This window comes from Diceros bicornis, chromosome 31 (genome assembly GCF_020826845.1).
Source record: "Diceros bicornis minor isolate mBicDic1 chromosome 31, mDicBic1.mat.cur, whole genome shotgun sequence".
NCBI lineage: Eukaryota > Metazoa > Chordata > Mammalia > Perissodactyla > Rhinocerotidae > Diceros > Diceros bicornis.
The window spans coordinates 18,981,237-19,003,000 of NC_080770.1; the positions used below are offsets into that span (position 1 = coordinate 18,981,237).

General features: G+C 38.5%; 1 protein-coding gene and 1 pseudogene across 1 annotated transcript; both read left to right on the top strand.

The window, feature by feature from the left end:
• Nucleotides 1-10,169: 10,169 nt before the first annotated feature.
• On the top strand, nucleotides 10,170-11,078 carry LOC131395687 (olfactory receptor 4C3D-like). Its single transcript, XM_058527527.1, has one exon. The coding sequence runs from the start codon at nucleotides 10,170-10,172 to the stop codon at nucleotides 11,076-11,078; it is 909 nt and encodes a 302-aa protein (XP_058383510.1).
• An 8,218-nt stretch (nucleotides 11,079-19,296) lies between these two features.
• LOC131395391 (olfactory receptor 4C3-like) lies at nucleotides 19,297-20,221 on the top strand (annotated as a pseudogene).
• Nucleotides 20,222-21,764: the final 1,543 nt, after the last annotated feature.

Below are 21,764 nucleotides of genomic sequence, written 5' to 3' on the forward strand. Positions count from 1 at the left end.
ATTATAGCCATGCTAGTAGGTATGAAGTGGTATCTCATTGTGATTTTAATTTGCATTTTACTAATGACCCAGCAACTTGAACCAGGAGTGAGGGTTGCTGTTCCCTTGGCTGCCACAGTTCTAGGGTGTGGGTTATGGTGGGCAGGCAATTGAAAACTCCACAGAACTCTCTTACTGCAAAGCAGCTGCCTCATTCTTCACCAACCTTTCCCTGGCTGTTGTTAGTTTTTGACTAGATTCAAGGATTCTGCAAAAGTTGATGCTGACAGTTTTTACCAGCTCATTAGTTGTTCCTGTGTGGGGGGGAGGAATGGAGCCCTGGAGTTCCCTACTCTGCTATTTTCAGTAATAACACTCCTTCATTGCCTCTTATAATCACCATAATTCTCTGAGGTAGATAACTGTATTACCTCCGTTCTACAGATGAGTGAACTGAGGCAGAGAGAAGTTAAGTAACTGGCCCAAGAACATAGAACCATAAATAGTGGAGCCTGGATCAAGAGCATGGAATCTTTACTGTACTGAGTCTTCTAGGTACTTGATAAATGTTTATGGCATGGAATACAGCAGAATATGGAAGTTAAACTTTCTCCTTGTGTGGTAATAGTTTGGACTCTGGTTTTAGTTCAATCATGAAGGTCTATTGAAGTCTGAAGCTTTTTGAGTATACTAATAAATAAACTTTGAAGGGAAAAGAGGAGAGAGAGAGGCCAGCAAATGAGGAAGTATGGTTCAGAAAATGCAATGTACATACCCAATCATTTTATATTTTACTTCTGGCCACACAAAGTGCATTTCCTAGCCCCTTTACATCCATGTGGGTTTTTGTCACTAATGGGTGGAAATGACGTACCCCAATTTAAGCTTGGTCCACACAATGTCCCCAGTGATCCTTAATCTCTCTTTGGTCATTGGCTAGCTAGGTGTTGACTACCCAGTAGATGGTCCTGAAGTCCTGGGAGACTGGGAGTATCACAAGATGGAATGGGTCTGTATCCAAGAGTCACAGTTTGGTGGACAGCTGCCTGTGGGACCTGCCTGATTAGGCAAATCTGCACTGGACTTTTAGTTTGAATGAGAAATAAACTTTTTTGGGATAAAGCCACTGAGATTTGGGGTTGTTTTGTATTATTACAGCACTTCTAACTCATTCCAATTAATACAGGGTGCTAATAGATAGGGTTACTAATGAAATTATGCAAGAAAATGAGTATTAGGAGAAGTAAGGATGGGGGTACCTAGGAAGGGCTGGATGAATGGACCATTCTGAGAAGCACTAACCTTGGGAGCAGAAGCTGTCCTGGGTAGAGCCCTTGCCATGCTGTACCTTGGTATTGCACTGATCACCATCCCTCTAACCCTGTGGACACCTCTCCACAATGCCCTCAGCCACCTGGAGCCAGTGGGTGAACTCTTCACAACCACTGGGTTAGTGGGGGAGGAAGATCACAACTTTACTTGGGGTTGTTTCTGAACATCCCCAAGAGCATACTTGAGACCACTGAGCTAGGTGAGTAGTTTGTGGAGCAGCACTGCATTACAGAATAAATGAATGTAAAATGCTGATAATCATATCTGCCCTGCCTTATACACAACATCCTGATGAACAAAGGTGTTAATGGATGAGAAAATTATTTTTACAAAATTTAATACATAAACAAGAGAAAACACAATTCTTACTAATGACAGTCCTCAATTCTAGGCTGCCTCTGGGTTCTGCTGTTGAAAATATTGAGATGGCTTCCTAATCCCATATTACTTCCCTAAAATGCATCATATGTACTTGATTGACCACGCCATGAGGTAAGGTGCCATGTTGTGTGTGTGTGTCTCTTTTTTATTTGACCCTTCTTAATCCCAAACCCCACTCAAAGGTGTCAGTTCCTCTTGGATGGAAGGTTGAAACAGATAGGCTGAAGGCCACAGAGGTGAGGTGACCTTGACAAGGTTGTAGATTTTCTGAGTCAGATTCTAGCTCTTGATTTCCACCATTTTACCCACATTTTCATTAACTTTTCTGAGCTAATATTTTCTTTTTGTTAAAATGAGATGTTAGATCTATATAAACTTTTGATGTCGATACCAGATTTTATTTTCCATGATTTCAAGAAAAATTTAACAGGTTGCTTAGAATTTCATTTTAACAGAGGGCCACTGGGTACTCTGGGAAATGTAGCTAAGGTAAGTAAAGGGAAAATTCCAGAAGGCTTTTGGATTCACACTTTAAAAAATTGCATTTGAGTCTTTAAATATACTAAGGATGATAGCAGAATTCATCTCTGGGTGAGTATTACTGTTTTTTTAGGTAAACATTTTCCTAACCATTTTATTTTTATGGAGGCAAGGTCCTGAGTCTCTGGTGAGGAGAAATTGAGGCAAAGAAGAACTAAGATGCTCTGCTTAGTAATATATGATAAAATACAAAGTAATAAAAGTAAAAACGTGACTCTCATCGTTGGAGAAGTTCTAATGATGCAAACTGGTTTTTGCTTTCTTCAAGGGGTTGGAGGAAGACATTTGGTGCTCTGGATTGGGGAAGAAAAGATCTGCAAGTGGGATGAGACTTGAGTGGAAGCAGGAGCCCAAAAGCTGGAGGTAAGCTGGTCCAGAGACTCCCTGGAATGTCGTGTGGTTGGCGGCCACTGGGAGCACTGGTGTCTGATGGTAAAATTTAAGAGTTCTTTTTTACTACTTTACTTCCTTTATGATATCCTTAGGTCATATAATTCAGCCAATCATCTATATGCTGAAAGGAAGAAAGGGAGGCATGGAGTGGCACAGATGTGGTGATGAGGTGGCTAGATGCACACGGTTAGGGAAGAGTAACTGATGAGTAATATTGACAATAATAATGATGGTCATGTTAATAATAGTAGTAGTGATAGAAAATACTTACATAGCAATCACTACCTGCCAGTCATTGTTCTAAGCATTTTATATAAGTTATCTTATTTATCCTCATAACGACCTTATGAGGTAGGTGTTATTTTTTCTCCAGCTTCATTGAGATCTTATTGACTTATATGTAAGTTTAAGGTGTACATCATGATATTTGATATAAATATACATTGTGAAATGATTACCACCATAAGGTTAGTTAACTCCTCTATCCTCTCACATAATTATCATTTGTGTGGGTGTGTGGTGATAACATTTAAGATCTAATCTCTTAACAACTTTCAAGTATACAATACACTGTTGTTAATTATAGTCAACAAAGTGTGCATTAGATCCCCAGATAGGCACTATTTTAGCCCCATTTTACAGATGAGGAAACTGAGGCACAGAAAATTAAAAGGTTAAATTATTTTCCCAAAGAGAAAAACTTGGAGCAGAAACCTGGTGGAGAGTAAATTCCTCCAGGCACCCAAGATAGCATGTTAAGCTGTTTTATTGGGAGAGCAACATAAAGTGTGACCTTGGAAGGTTGGAAAATCTGGGGCCACAGGTTTGGCACTTGTGATGAACTTTGTCCACTTCTCTATATTTCCACACCCTGGCCCTGGGCCACATTCAGTAAATGTGGTGGCCTCTGAGACAGCATCTCACAAGACTACGATGTTTAAATTCCTGGTCCAGTGCCAACTTCTTCCAGCTGGCTGGGAGGAGAGAGTTGGTCCCTTTCAGGAGCTGACTCCCCAGCTCAGACACTCAGGGAAGTCACTTTCCACTTGTTTGAGTCTTCAGGGCAAGAAGAACAGTGGGATTAAGGTGTTCCCAATCTGGTTGGGTCACATATTCAGTGATTTCATCCCAGCGGCCTGATATCAAGGCTTTAGAGCTGGGACCATCTAGGCGATGGAGCAGCCATTTCTCCCTGTCACTCTCCTCCCCCTCTGACTCCAGAGAGCCAGCAGGGACTCAGGCCCAGCTTTAGGTGAGTTCAGTGCTGTGATGGTTGCAACATGTGGCATGCTGGGAACCGCTCTTACAGGCAGAATCCAACATTTCAACTTGTATTTCAGAATTTTCAATCCTCCAGATGTTTTCTAGAGAAAATATCCAAGCAAGAGAACAAACTATATATTATTCAAATATTTCAACTTGGCTGTACAAGTAAGTTTTCCTTCATTGTTGATGTCTTTTCTATTAAATTCAAATTTTCTATGATTTCCTATGTAAAAAGTCAATGATATAACCTATTTGACTCTTTGTAATGACCCTAAGTCCATTCTTCTCTTTTCTGAATTTTGATGTTTGCAAAATCCTATCTTATACCTGGTATTAGGGTTTGAATTGAGCAGAAAAAGATATATAATTAATAACAATTAACAACCTACATTTTGTTTCCCTAGAACTTTGTAGTGTCTGCAATCTGTTCATTTATTTTCTCATCGGATCTTCTCAACACCCTTCAGAGGCAGGTAAAAGAAGTAGTGGTATCCCTATTTTACAAAGGAAGAAACTGAGGCTCAAACTGGCTGAATTAAGGAGCTGGGACCTCCACGGTTGATGGCTATTTCAGAATCTCAGGATCCAATAGCATTAAGAAAATGCCATCAGACCCAGACACAGAATGTCCCAATGCAGCTTAGTGAGTCCCCCAGTCATTTGGAATTGTAGTAAAATTCTTTTACATTATTTCTTCACCTGTCCTCTACCAGCTCCTTTTGTTTCATAAAAATACAAGAAGATAGATAAGACAGAATTTTCTCAAGCTCTTTCCTAAAAAGACTCAGGTTCTTTTTAATCTAACATGTTTTCAGCCATCTCTATTTGTGAAGATCAATGCATTTACCTGGCAATTCCATGACACCTTTTTCTGTGATTCCGCAGCATTCTGTAAAAGAAATTCTTTTGATTCTTTTCCTTTCTCTGTTTGAAACTATCACAATTATAGTTGGGAGCTGAAAGCATCAGCTACGGTCAGTGGCACAGGAGATGCATGGGGAGACCTGAGGGGCTATCAGCCAGGGGCCAGGAGGTGGCGGTGGGAAGGGACCCAGGTGAGTGTTGAGCATGTCTGTGCAGTGTGAGACAGAGTGCATGGTGCTGAAGGAACTGAGTTTAGTATTTGTGAGTAGATTTAGGGTGGTTTCCCACTCTTTGTATCCAGGTTAGGGTGGGACTACCCCTCATGCTCATATAATTCTTTGGGCAAATTTCTATCACAGCCTGAATACCCTGCGCTCTGTGAAGATAGGGACCAAGCTCATTTCATCTGCTGCTTCCCCAGCAACAAACCCAATACCTGACGTAATACCTGTTGACTGAACGAATGAGTGAATGAAAAGAGGATCTAAGACTCTTTCCCACACCTCAACTCTATTTTAATCTGATTTGATTTTATTCTAGGAAATATTCTAGTATTCTAATAATTCTAGGAAGTATTCATTGATCCACTGAGGGTGCAAGGCTCCATCAGCATGAAAACTGATCAGAAGGGGACCAGAGTTGTGAAGACCACAATAGGATTTTGAAATACACTAAACTGCTCCTTTCCTAGGTTAACACTGTAATATTTTCTTTCTTTTTAAAATACAAATATTCAAAGAGTTACTCATATCTGTGAGAATGCCAGAGGGCTTTTTAAATTGGTTTATATTGTTATTCCCAGCTGACCACAATTGACCATTTAGTACTTCAGGATCATTCCTTTCAAACCCTTGATGTATATTCAAATAGCTTTAGTTAAAATCCAGACTGGGCACTTTCTGACAGGCGGAGTAAGCTTGAGCATCCTACTTCTCTTCTCTTTGACACAACTTCTTCATCGTAAAGATAGCGCCCCTCTATTTAGGATTATTGTGGAAACTGAATGAGATAATGCATGTAGCAAGCTTAGTACAGAGCCTAAAAAGGATTAAATGTCAATACATGTTTGTTTTCACTCTCTCTCTCTAAAAACAATCTCTATTCCTTGGCTGTTCACTTTCTGACTCCTCCTCCTCCCCACCATCCTTTTAGTGAGACTTTCCCCCCTTGTCTGTAAGTCAGAAAATTTTTCTACAAACAACCATAGAATAATCTTTGATATCAAACCTTGGCTGAATGAAGGAGGCTTTCCTGATTTAGAAGAAATTCTCTTGAAACCCCAACCACAGGTTACAGATTTCCTCGGTTGGTGGATTCCCTGAAATCTGTCTCCTCATGACCAAGATGCTGCAATACAACCAAGAGATGGAAATACATGTTTGGAGGCCTAGACCCAAGGTCCCAATCCATTAGCTTTTTTCTGTGCTTTAGGTTGATATGTCTGCAAAGAATCTGGAACATGGAAGATGAATTCTCTCATTACTAAGGTTGTAGCTAGGTCCATTTTCTTCCCAGGTCCCAGGGGAAGGTACTTTTTGGTAGTATAATTGTGTGTCATCCTTTCAAACCTACAGGGAATCCAGGGAGCTGGGGATGAACTCCACCTTTCTTTGGCTTACAAATAATTTGAATGTTATATTCCCTTTATGGTTTTCTGTATCTCATCTTTCAATGTGCATGCAGAATGTTTAGCATTCTTCTTTCAGACTTGCAACTGCTGAGATAAGTAACTTTGGAGACGCACAGACCAAAACTAGTGGGTTGGTGGCCAGGTATTAAAGGAGTGATCTGGATCAGAGTGGTCTCTAGGGTTCTTAAGGGGATAACTGGGGAAAAAAGTGAAAACAGATTTTAATCCTTTAGATAACACACAAAAGAAGAAACTGAGGCATAAAGAGGTTAAAAACCTGCTGAAGGTCACATCATCAGTAAGTGCCACGGCTGAGATTTCAATTTAGGTCTCAGGTGATGGTGAGGTTGCAACATGAGAGCAGTGGCTCAACACACAAGGACACAGTTCACTTCACTAACAGACCTAGTGAGTTATAGCTGATAACACTCTCTCTACCTCCAGCTTGCCTCACTTCACAGGTGAGAACCCTATGGCTCAGGAAGCTGAAGTGAATTTCCAAAGGTTTCACAGTTACTTTGTGGCAGAATCAGGACTAGAACCCAGACTTCCTGACTCCTAGTCAAACACTATTTCCACCAAATTGTGCTGCTTAGGAAAGAAAGAATTATGACACTCTCGGACAGTTTGACTAACCTAATAGAATGATGCAATGAAAAGCGTGTGGGTTTGATATGGGATATAGCTGTGGTCAAATTCTGTTTTACCACTTACTAGCCTTGGGACGGTAGGTATGAGAAGAAATTTCACTGATATTTAATTTAATCATCGATGAAAGGTAAAATACAACCTACTTTTCAGTCTCATTGTAATGATGAAACAGTAAGGTGCATAATAAAGTGCTGAGTTATACATTCAAATAGACCAATTAGACGGACATATAATTTTCTCTACCAGTTCCAACAACTGAATTGGGAAGAAATCTCATGAGGCTAGGAGGCCCATCCAGGATCCTGAGATTGGGAAACATTGATTATCCATTAAGTTAATTCTAAGTTCACTCTAAATTACTCTTTATAGCTTTAACAATTTCCAAAAGAGAGGATATATTGGATAGAAAACATAGGAAGTTTTTCAACATCGACAATGGTCAAAAAATATGAATTAAAAAAAGAAAGATTAAATTTAGCAAAAAAACAAAACAAAACAAAAAAAACCCTGATATCCATTACTGGCTAGGGTGAAAGAAATAAGTAATTTACTACATTTTGGTGATAGCTATTTACATTGACACTGCCCATTTGGTGAAAGATAGAAAAAGTCTTTATAGTATCTATACCCCTCTGTTCAGTATGTACAGCTGAGAAATTATCCTAGGGACCCAGAAATGATTTAATGCATCATGAAGTTCTTCATGGTATTAAAAACTATGACTCATTGCTGGATATATATATACTTGACAGTATAGTACGCAATCATTAAAAACAATGCTTTTAAAGAGTTTATAATGGTATGGGAAAATGTTTAAGTTATAATATTAATCAGAATAATAAATTAAGTTATGGTATTATTTCAGAAGTATAAATGAGAAGTGAACAAAAATATACATACAGAAGAAAGAATGGAAAAATATATTAGAAAGTTTATAGTTTTTCCTTTAGGATATCAGTAATAAGAGTAATTTTTTCTCCCTCTATAAATATTTTCTACACTATATCTAATCATCATGAGTTATCTTTCTAGTTACTTTCTCCCCCTTTCCATAGAGGATCTGCTGATACACAACCTTGCCAAAAACCAGAGCTAGCAACTTTGTCTTCCTTCTGTTACCTTTGTCTTCTCTGTAGGCTGAGTAATCTGGGTTCTGAGAGGACATATTATGGTGTAAGAGCAGGGTATAGGCTGGGGAGTCAGAAGACATGGTTTCTGTGTTCAATCTCCCACAATTTAGCTTCTCTGATTTGGGCTGGCAACTTGTATTTCTAGGTCAAAATGTTAGCCTATTCAAATCAAAGATGTTTGCACCAGATTATCACAAAACTCACTGTTCTTAGTGGCTTTTTTAGCAAAGAAAATGGAAAGTGATTGTTCAAGACGTCCCCTGTAGCCCATAAATGGATGAGACCCTTGACCGGTTTTTGAACCCAGATCACTTAGGATTGTGGGAGATTTCTGTCTGAGAAGAGATTAGGGAACCGTACAGTTTCTCATGGCATTTTTTCTTCCTGCAGGAACTTTCTTTAATCCTATCTAGGCATTTAACACACATATCATTCAAAACAGGAGAGGAAGACCAGATGATGCAGAAGGATGGACCAGATGAACTGTTAAGAATCCTATTGGTTCTAACACTCTGCCGTGTTATAATGTAATAAAAATTTTGATAAGAAGCTATCAACCTCCTCAGATCCAGGTATTCTAAGTTTCCTTTTTTTCTGGTTTTAGTCTTTTATTCATTCAACAGATATTCATTGAGCACTGATCTAGGTCTGGCAATATGGATATTAAACACAAAAAATTCCTGCCTTCAAGAGACTCTGAGTGTAAGGTGGGAGAGTGGAGGGACACGAATACAACATAATGTGCAAAAAGCTAGGATGGAGATGGAACCTAAGAGCTATAGGAATAGAGTGGAAATCCTTACAATCGAGCATCAGATGTGGGAAGAGATCATCTTCCTTGTGGGGATGATATCTGAGCCTAATTTTGAAGGAAGTATGAGAGTAATCCAGTAGAATTTGGAATGTGTGTATGATGGGGGAATAGCATGTGGAAGGCAATGAGGTACGAGTGAGCATGACTTGATCAGGGAATTTAGGGTAGTTTAATATGGCTAAAACACATTGGATGGGAGCTGAAAGATAACATGAATATGTCAGTAGGGTCCAGGGACTTGTAATGAGACTAAAATTTTGATTTTATCTTGAAGGTAAAGAGGATCCTTCGGAGAATTTTATACTGGGTAATAACCTGACTGAATGATTAAATTTTATAAATATCACTGTGGCCACAGTTTGGAAGATTAAGCAGGTATCTAGGTCAGACATGAGGCAGGGGAGACCAGCTATGATGTTGTTGGAGCAACCATCAGCCTATTTTGCTAATTGATTTAATTCTAGTGTCTAGAACTATGGTTGGGACATGCTAGGTGCTCAAAAATATTTTTGGAATAAATAAATGAATGGATGGATAGATGAAGCTTAAAGTACAAGATTTGATAAGATGTGGTGGGTAATTTTGGAATTATGAGATGGACTAGCAAAGGGAGAAGTCAAAAATGACTCCCATGTCTATGGTGAAGAGTAGAGGAAATACAGAAAATACAGAAGGAGGAGCAAGTGAGGTGGGGTGAGATGAGGAATTCAGCTTTTGAGGAAATGCCCATGTGCATTGAGAAGGGCAATTGGGAGCTGGAAGTGTGGATCTAAAAAAGCAACTGTAAACAATATTTAGGGAAATTATTTTCCCATAACTGGTTATTTTTAATGAACTAAAGTTGATATATACACATATAATTATAACTTATATTACAAAAAACTCCATGAATATATTTTCAACCTGAAAAAAAGAATTCATTCTTATTGGTTAAAATGCATGAGATGAAATGTTTTAGGAATTATTTTGTCTGTTATTTAACTTTGCATTTTGTCAAAATTACTAATTAGAAATACAGAAAATGATTTGCATTATTAGCAAGTCCGTGCCATGGGATTCAGGATTTGGGTTATTTATATTCCACAAACACTAATTTCCCCCAATTTCTTGAAATGTCTTGAAAGAGGTAGTAACAAATATTTCTTGGAAATTCTCTTTTCACCTAAGTCCTTGCTGTAGCTCAGGATTCATGGACAATCCACGAAACATCACAGAATTTTTCATGCTGGGACTCTCACAGAACCCTGAGGTGCAGAGAGTTTTATTTGTGCTCTTTTTGATCGTCTACCTGGTCTCTGTTGGGGGCAACCTACTCATCATTCTCACCACCATCTTCAGCCCCACCTTGGGCTCCCCTATGTACTTTTTCCTCTCATGTTTGGCCTTTATTGATACTTGTTATTCCTCATGTATGACTCCCAAACTCATTGCTGACTCCTTGTATGAAGGGAGAGCCATCTCTTTTGAGGGCTGCATGACTCAATTCTTTGTTGCCCATTTATTGGGAGGAACTGAGATCATTCTGCTCACATTCATGGCCTATGACCGCTATGTGGCCATCTGCAAGCCGCTGTACTACATGACCATCATGACCAGGCATCTCTGTGCCCTGCTGGTGGGGGTGGCTTGGTTGGGGGGCTTCCTGCATTTATTGGTTCAGCTCCTCCTGGTCCTTCAGTTGCACTTCTGTGGGCCAAATGTAATCAATCATTTTGTTTGTGACCTGTACCCCTTGCTGGAACTCGCCTGTACCAACACATATGTCATCGGTCTACTGGTGGTCGCCAACAGCGGTGTGATCTGCCTGCTGAACTTCCTCATGCTGGCTGCCTCCTATATTGTCATCCTGCGCTCCTTGAGGTCTCACGGTGCAGAGGGGAGACGCAAAGCCCTCTCCACCTGTGGGGCCCACTTCACTGTTGTTTCCCTGTTCTTTGTGCCCTGTATATTTATTTACATGCGGCCATCATCTACTTTGTCCATAGACAAAATAGTGGCTGTGTTTTATTGTATTTTGACACCCATGTTTAACCCTTTGATTTATACACTGAGAAATGTAGAGGTAAAAAATGCCATGAAGAATCTTTCGAAAAAATAAGCAATTGTGACAGAGGATACAGGTTCAGTAGGGAAGGAAATAACCAGTCAATCTTAGTAAGAATTCATATTGTCGTGATGAGAGCTGAGAGACCATCAAAAATTTTCAGAGTAAAGTTGATTTGAAAGTTTGGCATTATGTCTAATCTATTTTATGTCCTATAATAATGACCAGGCAAATGATTATATACCCCTTTAATTTCTTTTTAACAGTTTACACTAAATTGCAGAACATGGGTGTTTCCCACTCTCTCTCTCTCTCTCACCTTTGTCTGAGATGGAGTCTTCATCAACCTGGGGTATTGAGAGTCTATGATGAGAAGAATCCCCTTGTTGAAATGTTACTAACCTAGTCTTCCAACTTTGCATGCCATAATATTGATCAGAGTAGTTATTGATAGTTCACCTATATCTGATTTCTATCTACAATAATGTCAGAAAGAAGCTGTAGCTTGGGACTTTGAGAATAAAGAAAATATATTTAGGAATGATTGAACTCAGATCATGGAAGTGTATAGAATAGGTTTATACCAAAATTAACACAAGCATGATTATATATAATAAACTATAATGTGTTGTGAAATTCTGAAACAAATGTGTAAATGTGACCACACACACACAAATGATGTATAGTTTATTGAGCACTGACTTGGTGTTAGGCATTATGTGAATCACTTTATGAAAAGGATCTCATATTGTCTCATAAGAAGTTGACATGGTTTGCTTTTTTATTTTTTTCTGCTGGGAAAAATTCGCTCTGAACTAACATCTGTTGCCAATCTTCCTCTGTTTTTTTTTCTCCCCAAAGCCACAGTACATAGTTGTATATTTTAGTTGTAAGTCCTTCTAGTTCTTCTGTGTGAGGCAGTGCCACAGCATTGTTATTGACAGATGAGTGGTGTGGTTCCAGGCCCAGGAATTGAACCCAGGCTGCCGAAGTGGAGCACATCAAATTTTAACTGCTAGGCCATCAGGGCTGGCTCTGGTTTGCTTTTTAAAAATGAAGAAACTGTATTCACAGAGGCTGAGTTACTTAGAAATGTTGAGCTGGAATTTAAATCCAGATCTTTCTGCCTTAAAGTCTGATCTTGTCAAAATATGCAGTGCTTTAATATCTGCTGATTTTCCACTGCATGTTTTATTTTGTTCATGCTTTCTGCTTGTAAACTGTTATCAATGTCCTTATCGTCAATCTCTAATATGCACTGTCCCAGGCTTATTTGAAGTCCAGAGTCATTATCAAGTACATCATCGAGGAGGCTTTGACTCTCATCCACTTGGTAAAATGCCTGTCCTTGTAACTTGTCACCATGAGATGCCTTTGTTTTCCATTTGTATGTCTCATTATAACTTAAACCTTTTGAGTTTGCTGGTCAGCTGTCTCAGGTGTTCTGCTTCGGGGCTGCGTTTTGTTGATAACACAGTGAATGGAAATTTTGAAAATATTTCTTTGGAAGGAAGAAGAATATAGACACAGGTGAAAAATCTCATTAGATATAAGAACATTTCCTATGCAATACTATTAGATGTTTTCCTGGTGTCGGTAGCTCGTAATTTTATTGTTTCACATCAAATGCTAGTAAGATACATGTTCCCCCACAATTTTATGTTCCCAGGTACAGAGATTCTGTTTGTCTATTTAAAAAAGGTGGCATTTATCTATTCATCTATATTTGTTGTCATAGAAAATGTTTACAACATGATATGGAATTTAAAAATCAGGTTGTGAAACCACATGTAGCCCAGAGATGTACATTTTTTTACTTTATTTCTGCCTGTGCAGGTATGGATAGGGATGTGTTTGCAAGTAGGTTTATCAAAATAACGAGAGTACTTAACGTTGTGGTTGGAGTCTAGTTTACTTTGAACTTTTATTTTCTCTGCGTCCTCCTGAATCTTGGCCATTGACACAGACTAGGTTGTGGGAAGTGTGCAGCACAATGAGACAACTAAAGCCAAGTTTCCAGAGGCAGAAAGCATCAGGGACATCAAAGAGAGCAGGACACTTAGGAGAGTCATCCCATGAAGTTGTGTGTGAATTCCGGGGCCCACTTCTGAGCTGCAACTGTGTGGGTCTGAACTTATACAACATACCAGTCTTTGAGAATGACATTGCAAGGTTGACCATCACCAAGTCACAGACTGGCCACTGGGTGGCACACGTGACGAGTCTGGATAACACTGTAAAAGATTTGATAACTGAACTGACATTGGAATCACAGTCCAGAGAAGGTGGTTTGGAAATTGCCACCTGCCTTGCCACTGACAATGTTAATTGCCTGCTAAAACTAAAAATTTAACATTCTCCTTAATTTAAAAAGATCTGAAGTATCATAACATAATATTCACAATATCCAGGATACGATCCCATGTTACTCAGTATACAAAGAAGCAGGAAACCTCAACCTGCAAAGGAAAAAACAATCAGCGGGTGCCAATCCTGCAATTACACAGATATTGGAATTTTCAGACAAAGACTTTAAAGCAACCATTTTAACGATAATCCCATAAGTCAGAGAGAGCATACTTGAAACAAACGAGAGATACAAAGTATCAGCAAAGAAATAGAAATTATAAAGTAGAATAAAATTTCAAATTGATAACTGAAAGATACAATAACCAAAATTAAAAATTCACTGGCTGAGCTCAATGGCGCACTGGAAATATTAGAGTCAGTGAACTTGAAGATGGATCAAACCACAGAGAGAAAAATAGATTTAAAAAAAGGATAGAGTCTCAGACACTTGTGAGGCAATACTGAATGTCTAACATTCATGCTATCAGAGTCTCAGAAAAAAAGAAGAAAGAATGTGGTTCAGAGGAAAACATTTGAAAAAATAATGGGTGAAAACTTCCAAATATTGGTGAAAGATACAAACTTACAGATTCAAGAAGCTCTGCAAATCTCAAACCGGATGAACTTAAAGAAAGAAATTCACCCCAGACACATCATAATCAAACTATGAGAAACCAGGACAAAGAAAAAACATCTTTGAATTTTAAAGCGGAACACCTGTGTATCCACAAACCATGTCAAGAAGTAGAAGATTTCTAGCCCTTCCAGAACCTGTTATAGCTCTTCCCAATCACACCTCTTTCTCCTCCATCAAAGGCCAGTGCTAATCTGACTTTTATGATAAAACTTTTTTACTTTTCTTTATACTTTTATCCATTTACCACCTAAGTACACCCCCCTTGCTTGGTCTACGTTAAAATTTCGAATAAATGCAATCATACAGTATGTAATCTTTTGTTTCCGGATTCTTTGGCTCCACGTCGTGTTTGTGAGATTCATTCATGTTGTTATACGCACCTGTAGTTCACTTATTTTCATAGGTCTGTTAGTCCATTGTGTAAAACACCATATATTTTTTTATCTGTTCTATTGATGACGGACGTTTAAGTTGTTTCCACTTTTGTGCTATTACGAATAGCTCTACTAACGCCCTCAGTGATGTGTCTTCCAGTGCACAGATGCACATATTTCTCTTGGGTTTATACCTAGGAGTGGAGTTTCTGAGTCCTAGGTTATACGAAGTTTTGACATTAGCTGACAATCTCCAGTAGTTTTCTAATATGTACTTGGAAAACAATATACGTTTCCAGCAGCAGCATATGAGAGATCCTATTCCTCCATATTGATGACAAACAGTAGGTATTGACAGTTCTTTTAATTTTGACATGTAGAAGGAACACTGCAGTAGTATTTTATTGTGGTTCTCCATCATAGTTCTCAGATGATTAAAGAAGTGAGCCCCCTTTATATGTTTGCTGGCCACTGGATATTTTCTTTGTGAAGTGCTATTCAAATATCATGTTCAAATCTCTGTGTTTATCTTATTGATTTTTAAGTGTTCTTTATATATTCTGTATCAGTCCTGGTTCTCTGAGAGTCAGAAGCTAAGACACAGTAGAAGTGTAAGAGATTTATTGGGAGAAACACTGGTGAGGGAAGGTAGGAAGAAGCACCAAGAGTGATGCGGGTCTGACTCCTGTGAAGCAGAGATGGGTAAAAGGAAGGAAGGAAGGTCATAGACTGCAATGTAGTTCTAAGAAATTTTTCAGACTTTTTAACTCTGAGTTAAAAGTGAAGAATAGAAATTTGAGGTTGGGGAGAGGAATTATGAAGAAATTGAAGAACTTTTTAAATGGTTCTTAAGGAAAATTGGGAATATGTGTTGATTAAATAAATATAGTAGGATTGCTAGGCCATGTTGATGGGCCTTTTGAAGTTGGTGACATGAATTTATAGTGGACTAACTCCTCCCTATTTTGTGACTTTTTCTAGAAGTTCAGGGAACAGATTTGGAGAAGGATTAGACTAAGATTCATTCAGTACTGAGGAATTGCTCTACACATGTGCTGAAGAGGCAAGAGTTTTGGAAACGTAAAAGCTTGCAAATTTTATGGAGGAAAATTTGCTGCATATATCAATTAAACATGTATATCCCTGTCAATATTTATCAGTGTTAAAAATATACATAAAATGTATGAACTTGTCAATTCCATATATTTGATTTTGTAATTATTCTATTTGTTTATGCCCTTGCTTTGTTTTGGAGGTGGCTACTGCCCCTTTTAGAATGTAAGCCCCATGCTGCCAGGGACCATGTCTGTCTTATTCACTATGTTATTCCTGGCATTTCGGAAAGTGCTGTATTTTATTAGGTGGGGCCTGAAAACATACTTATTAAATGATTGAAATGGTGGAAGTTTAATTTCAATTCGGGTTATTCTGACTCTAGTTTTCTTGATCTTTTAGCACTCCACACAGTGGAGGTGTGGATAAAGGACAGTGGTACTTTTCGTTCAGTTTTGAGGGGGGAAATGAAAGAGATGATGTATATGAAAGGGCCTAGGATCCATGCCTAGAACACAGATGATACTCAATACATGCTGTTGATTTTTGTTGTTGTTCAGTCAGCAATTTCCCTCAAGATGCTTACACTTCAATACCAGTTCCTGAAATATCCTAACTCCCTTTTCCTACAGGCAATTTATGGTCTCTGTCTGGACCCTAGAAGGACATTGGGCACTTCTAGGAGGCAGAATAGAAGTCAGTTCCTTGAGACCAAACCTTATTCAAAGGGACTAATTAAATGATGGCATCAACGTTGTTCTCACCTGTGAATGAGGTGAAATCTGGTTCCAACACCGCTTCAGCAAATGATCCTGTGAGGGGAGAATCAGCCTACCCCGGAGAGGAAGAAAGCACATAGCGTGGATAATCCCTACATTATCACTCCTATCTTATAAATAACCCTTTCCAGTGGAAGGAGAAAGCTTCTCTGAGTCTGTGCTGAGAGGCAATGTTAGCAGAAAGCAGAGCTAACAAGCCAGCTACTCCTTCTGTGAGGCCTTCTTCCCTAGTAGCAGCAGCAGTGCTTCTCTTCTTTCTACAGAGAGAGTAGACAATGGAAGGTGGCGGTTATATTGGAAAGGGCACTGGCTGGAGCGACAAGTGACCTGGATTCCAGCTGCACCTCTGCCATGAACAACACGTGTGACTTTGGACCAGCTGCACCTAATCTCTCTGAGTCTTAGATCCACTTTAAAATGGAGACAATTGGAAAAGATGATTTTCAGTATCATGGGGTTCTTCAGCAAATAAAAGAGAAATGGATAATGGAAAAAATTTCAGTTGCTTGTAAATGAATCACTCTCTCTTTAGTTTTCCCCTGCTACTATTCTAAGAAACTTTCAGCTCAGATGAGTTTCTGTCATCAATAGCAATTGCCCAATCTGTGCTTTGCCTCAATGTAAAAAACAATTTGAAGTTCATCCAGGAGTTTAATCATATGAAACAGTGAAATTTGGGATGCTGTGTTTGGAGCTGGGCGAGGTGACCCTTGAAGAACTCTTCTAAGTCTACCATTCCATGGTGTTAGGATGTAAAAACAAAACAAAGCAAAACAACTGGCAACCTGTTGGTGTTCTCACATCCAGTCAATGTAAGTTTTCTATAAGCTATTTTTAAAATTAAATAAAACAAAAATGCAACTCAAATAAAAATGTATCGGAATAATTTTACTGAAATTCTCACAATTTTCTACAAAATAATTTTGTTTCTCATGGGTAACTCAAACAGGAGACTTCTTTTCTTCACCAATTTTTAATAATTTATATTGTACTCCCACAAATTTGAATCACAGAGATGAATAAGAGTAACATTTTTATTTTGGGGCATAAATTCATTATTTGGCTAAACTGTATACTATTCATATTGATTGCATTTTCTGTACTCTCTTGTATTCTGTATGAGGATCGGTATTAGGGCATTTTTCATATTTATAGTAAAATTATACCCATATCAATACCTGCTTAACCTTGAATGCATACACTTAGGTCTTTGGCTCCTTAAGCTGCATGAAGAATTTATTGCCCACCATCACCATGTTGATGATGGTGATATTAGAGATGCCATTTATCGAATGTTTATCACATTCAGGCTCTGTACAAACACTTGACATGCACTGTTTTCATTTGCTCCTCTCTGCAACCTCAGGGTAGAGCAGTACTCTTATTTTTATTTTATAGATAAGAACATTAAAGTTTTGAGAAGTTCTCCGGGATTAAACAGCCAATAAATGGCATAGGAAGGATTCAAACTCAGATGAGCTTAAGTGACAGTATAGTACAGCAAAGCCCACAGACTCTCTAGCAAGACTTCCTGGGTGCAAACCCTAACTCTGCCACTTACTAGTTGAATATGCTTCTGTAAATTGCTAAATGTGTGTATCACTTTTTTCTTCTGCAAAATGAGGGTAATAACAGTAATCTACCTCATGGGGATGCTGTGAGGATTGAATGAACTGATGTATGTAAGGCAGTTAGGACAGTGCTTGGTGAGGACTAAGTGCTACCTGGGTGTTTGCTGTTATTACTGCTGTCTGCTCTTGGCCTTAGTGTTCTACTCTGGAAAGGTCCCCATCAGACTCGTTACTTGCAGAGGCCATGTTTGACCTCTTGCAATAAAACTTGGAGAAAGAAAAAGGGAGCAGCATCCTGATCAACACAGGAATCTTCTCTCCAGTGTTTCTTATATCTGGGTGTCTCTTTTTCTTCTGACACTTAACGGTTCTCTCTTAATTCTTATCATACCGAGCATCATTTTTTCAGCAAGTTGGAAGATTTAGCTAGTTTAAGAAGGTCTATGTTTACAGGAAAATAATAGGTTGGTGGTGGATGAGGTTAGTGAGAATTTTTTATTTAATCATAATTAAGATAGGCACAGGCATTTCCTTAATATCATTAGGAGAATAAAGATTGAGAAGGAATATTCTTCCAGATGAGATTCTAATTTATTGCTGGTTAAGATGGGGCATCTGTCCACCTGGCCCCCATAGCTGCTTTTATGTAGTGAATAGGCAGATAAACATTTAATATAATCTTTCACTGATGCTAACCAATTTTTATTTTTTTTTACTTTGACTTCTCCCTGTAGACTGCAGAGGGCCTAGTAGCCTTTAACTAGAAGGATTTCACCAAGCCCAGTGAAAGCAAAATCCAAAAATATATAAAATGTATAAAGCAAGGAGGAAGAAGAATTTAAGTTGGCTTCCTTGGCATGATGCTGTCCACATCCTGGGCAGAGTGGGAGTGAAAAAGCAAGCAGAGAAATGAAGTTGGGCAAGTCTCCAGCTGCAAACAAGTCAGTTTCTCTCAATCCTGCTTCAGTTTGTTTTACATCAATTTGTGTCACTATCAGAAACATTGACAGAAAGTGTAGCAAACCTCACTGCAAAGTACAAGAAAAAAGATTTAATTTAAACAGTATGGACCATACATGCAGATATTTCAGATCCTCAATATTCATTGCTTTCTCAAGTGCCATTGCATCTGCGTGGAACTATGCTGAAAATTGTCAGAGATTGTCCAATTGAGGTAGAAAATCAATGTCTGCCAAATGTTCAATTTTAGTAGTAACAAAAGAAATTAAAATTTAGATAATTAAATTACTATTTTCACATAATAACTTGGATATCTAGTGCCCAGTGATTCTAAATTTAACAGATAGACATGTGCTCACATTTTCTGCTTAACAGAATGAATCGGTACAGGAATTTTGGAAGAGAAATGGTTAAGAGGGACAAAGGGAAGTGGATATAACTAAAGGAAACCTTGAAACACATTCTCCCTGGAATCTTCTGTTACAGTCATGTTTCTCTCTGGACTTTACGGGCAATACTGTAGCTGCATTGTCAATATTCTTGGGAGCTATGAATATACCACACAATATCACGGGATTTTTCATGCTGGGACTCTCACAGAACCCAGAGGTACAGAGAGTGCTCTTTCTGGTCTTTCTGATCATCTCTGTGGTCACAGTTTGTGGCAACATGCTCATTGTGGTCACCATCACCTCCAGTCCCATCCTGGCTTCCCCAATGTATTTTTTCCTGGCCAACTTGTCCTTTATTGACACCTTATTCTTCCTCTATGACCCCTAAGCTCATTGCTGACTCCCTGTGTGAGGGGAGAGCCATCTCTTATGAGGGCTGCATGGCTAGGCTCTTTGGAGCCCATTTATTGGGAGGAACAGAGATCATTCTGCTCACAGTCATGGCCTATGATGGCTACATGGCCATCTGCAAGCCCCTGCACTACACGACGATCATGACCAGGCATCTCTGTGCCTTGTTGATGGGGGACTGACTGGGGGGCTTCCTGCATTCGTTGGTTCAGCTCTTCCTGGTCCTTCAGTGGCCCTTCTGTGGGCCCAATGTGGTCAATCACTTTGTCTGTGACTTGTTCCCCTTGCTGGAACTCGCCTATACCAACACATATGTCATTGGTCTGCTGGTGGTCGCCAACAGTGGTGTGATCTGCGTGTTGAACTTCCTCATGCTGGCTGCCTCCTACGTTGTCATCCTGTGCTCCTTGAGGTCCCACGGTGCAGAGGGGAGACACAAAGCCCTCTCCACCTGTGGGGCCCACTTCACTGTTGTTGCCTTCTTGTTTGTTCCCTGTATATTTACATATATACGTCCAATGTCTACTTTATCTATAGACAAAAACATGGCAGTATTTTATGGTATTCGGGCTCCTATGTTGAATTCACTCATTTATACCCTGAGAAGTGAAGAGGTAGAAAATGCCATGAGAAAGCTCTTCACACAGGAAGAAATTGCAGGTGGACAATAAGCAGTAAAGCAGGAAATAAAAATAACTTAATTTCTGCAAGTGGAAGAAACCAATGTTTGCTTTTTATTATCGTATATCATCTTATTCCATCTCATCCATTCTTTCACCTCCATAGACTTTTATGGTTTACTAAGTCTTTTCACTTGAATTGCATAATTTTGATTATAAAACAACTATATGAACTATATATGGCATCAATGATTATTGTCCCTGTTTTAGAAATGAGAAAATTGTGTCTCCAGGTGTAGTTAATTGATGAATCAAGGTTATCTAACTTCAAAGTATCTAAACCAAAACTCAAAATCAGTTATTTTTGATCCATTATCCAGATCTTTAAATAGCAATTCATGTTGATGTCATTTGAGTCTGGTTGATAATTAATTGAGTAGTTTAAACGTAACACAAAATGCAACTTAAGGCAAATAACTTCACACTTAGCCATGTATAGCAGTCTGTGTGCATCTAGGCCTGGCCTCTATTCCTTCTCATCTTCCCTTATGACATCAGTGGTATTGCTGGTACACTGTAGCAGAGAGGGTAAGATCTGGCTCTGGAGACAGATCAACCTGAATTTCAGTCTTATTTTCCGTGTGTAATCATGGCATGACCTTGAGTAAGTCACCAAACCTCTATAAGACTTTGATGCCTGTCTTTAAAATAAAGATAAACATAATACATGTCTAAAGTGTTATTGTGAGAATTAAATTAGATAATCTATGTAAAGTTCTTAATCCACTTTCTGGCACACACACATATACCCAATATTTTTTACTTGATATTGTTATATCTATACCTCAACCTTTTCCTAACCTTCCATACAGAGGTTATTTTCTTTTGCTTTTTTATCTCTACTACGTTTGAAATATATGCTGTGCTTGGAGTAGAATGGCTTATTTTTTGACCAATGACAGAAAATGGTATTTCCTTGTACTTTTTCTAACTCTTTCTGTTTCAAATCCAAGGGATGCTAGTGTTCTGCAATCTGAAACATACATCCATGTTCGTTACATTCTTTTTCCTGGTTTTACAAACTCTGACCATATCCCTTCCCAGAGCTTCACCCTTTAAGAGTGTAGGCTCCCATAGTTTATAATATACTTATCTTTTGTTTGACAAATAATCTGTAATTCACCATGTTGCAACATATCTACTTTTCACACTAAGAAAAAATCAACTAGAAATTAATATGAAAAGCAATTTCTTTACTATAAATATTCAAAATCATTCTCCAAAAACCAGTAAATTCTGCAGATCATCAAGAAATAATTATTATTTTACCTCCAAACTTCTATGTATAACAAAAACAACAGAGTTCTCAGGCAAAAGAAATATTGTCTTCTTTCACTGTGTCATATCTTCATAGTCTAATAACTGGGTATAACTGAGACCCTGAATTCTATATCTATTCATTTCTGCTGTTATATAATAAAAATAATTGAGCCAATTTGACAATCAACTAAGAAATATGAAATCATGGTGAAGCTTGCTAAAAAATAGCCTTTTTTTTTTTTGCCAGCTTGCCGCAATTTTATCTCAAGAGACT

Excerpts from the sequence above, each read along its gene's own strand:
- LOC131395687 (XM_058527527.1), top strand. The coding sequence starts at position 10,170 with ATGGACAATCCACGAAACATCACAGAATTTTTCATGCTGGGACTCTCA.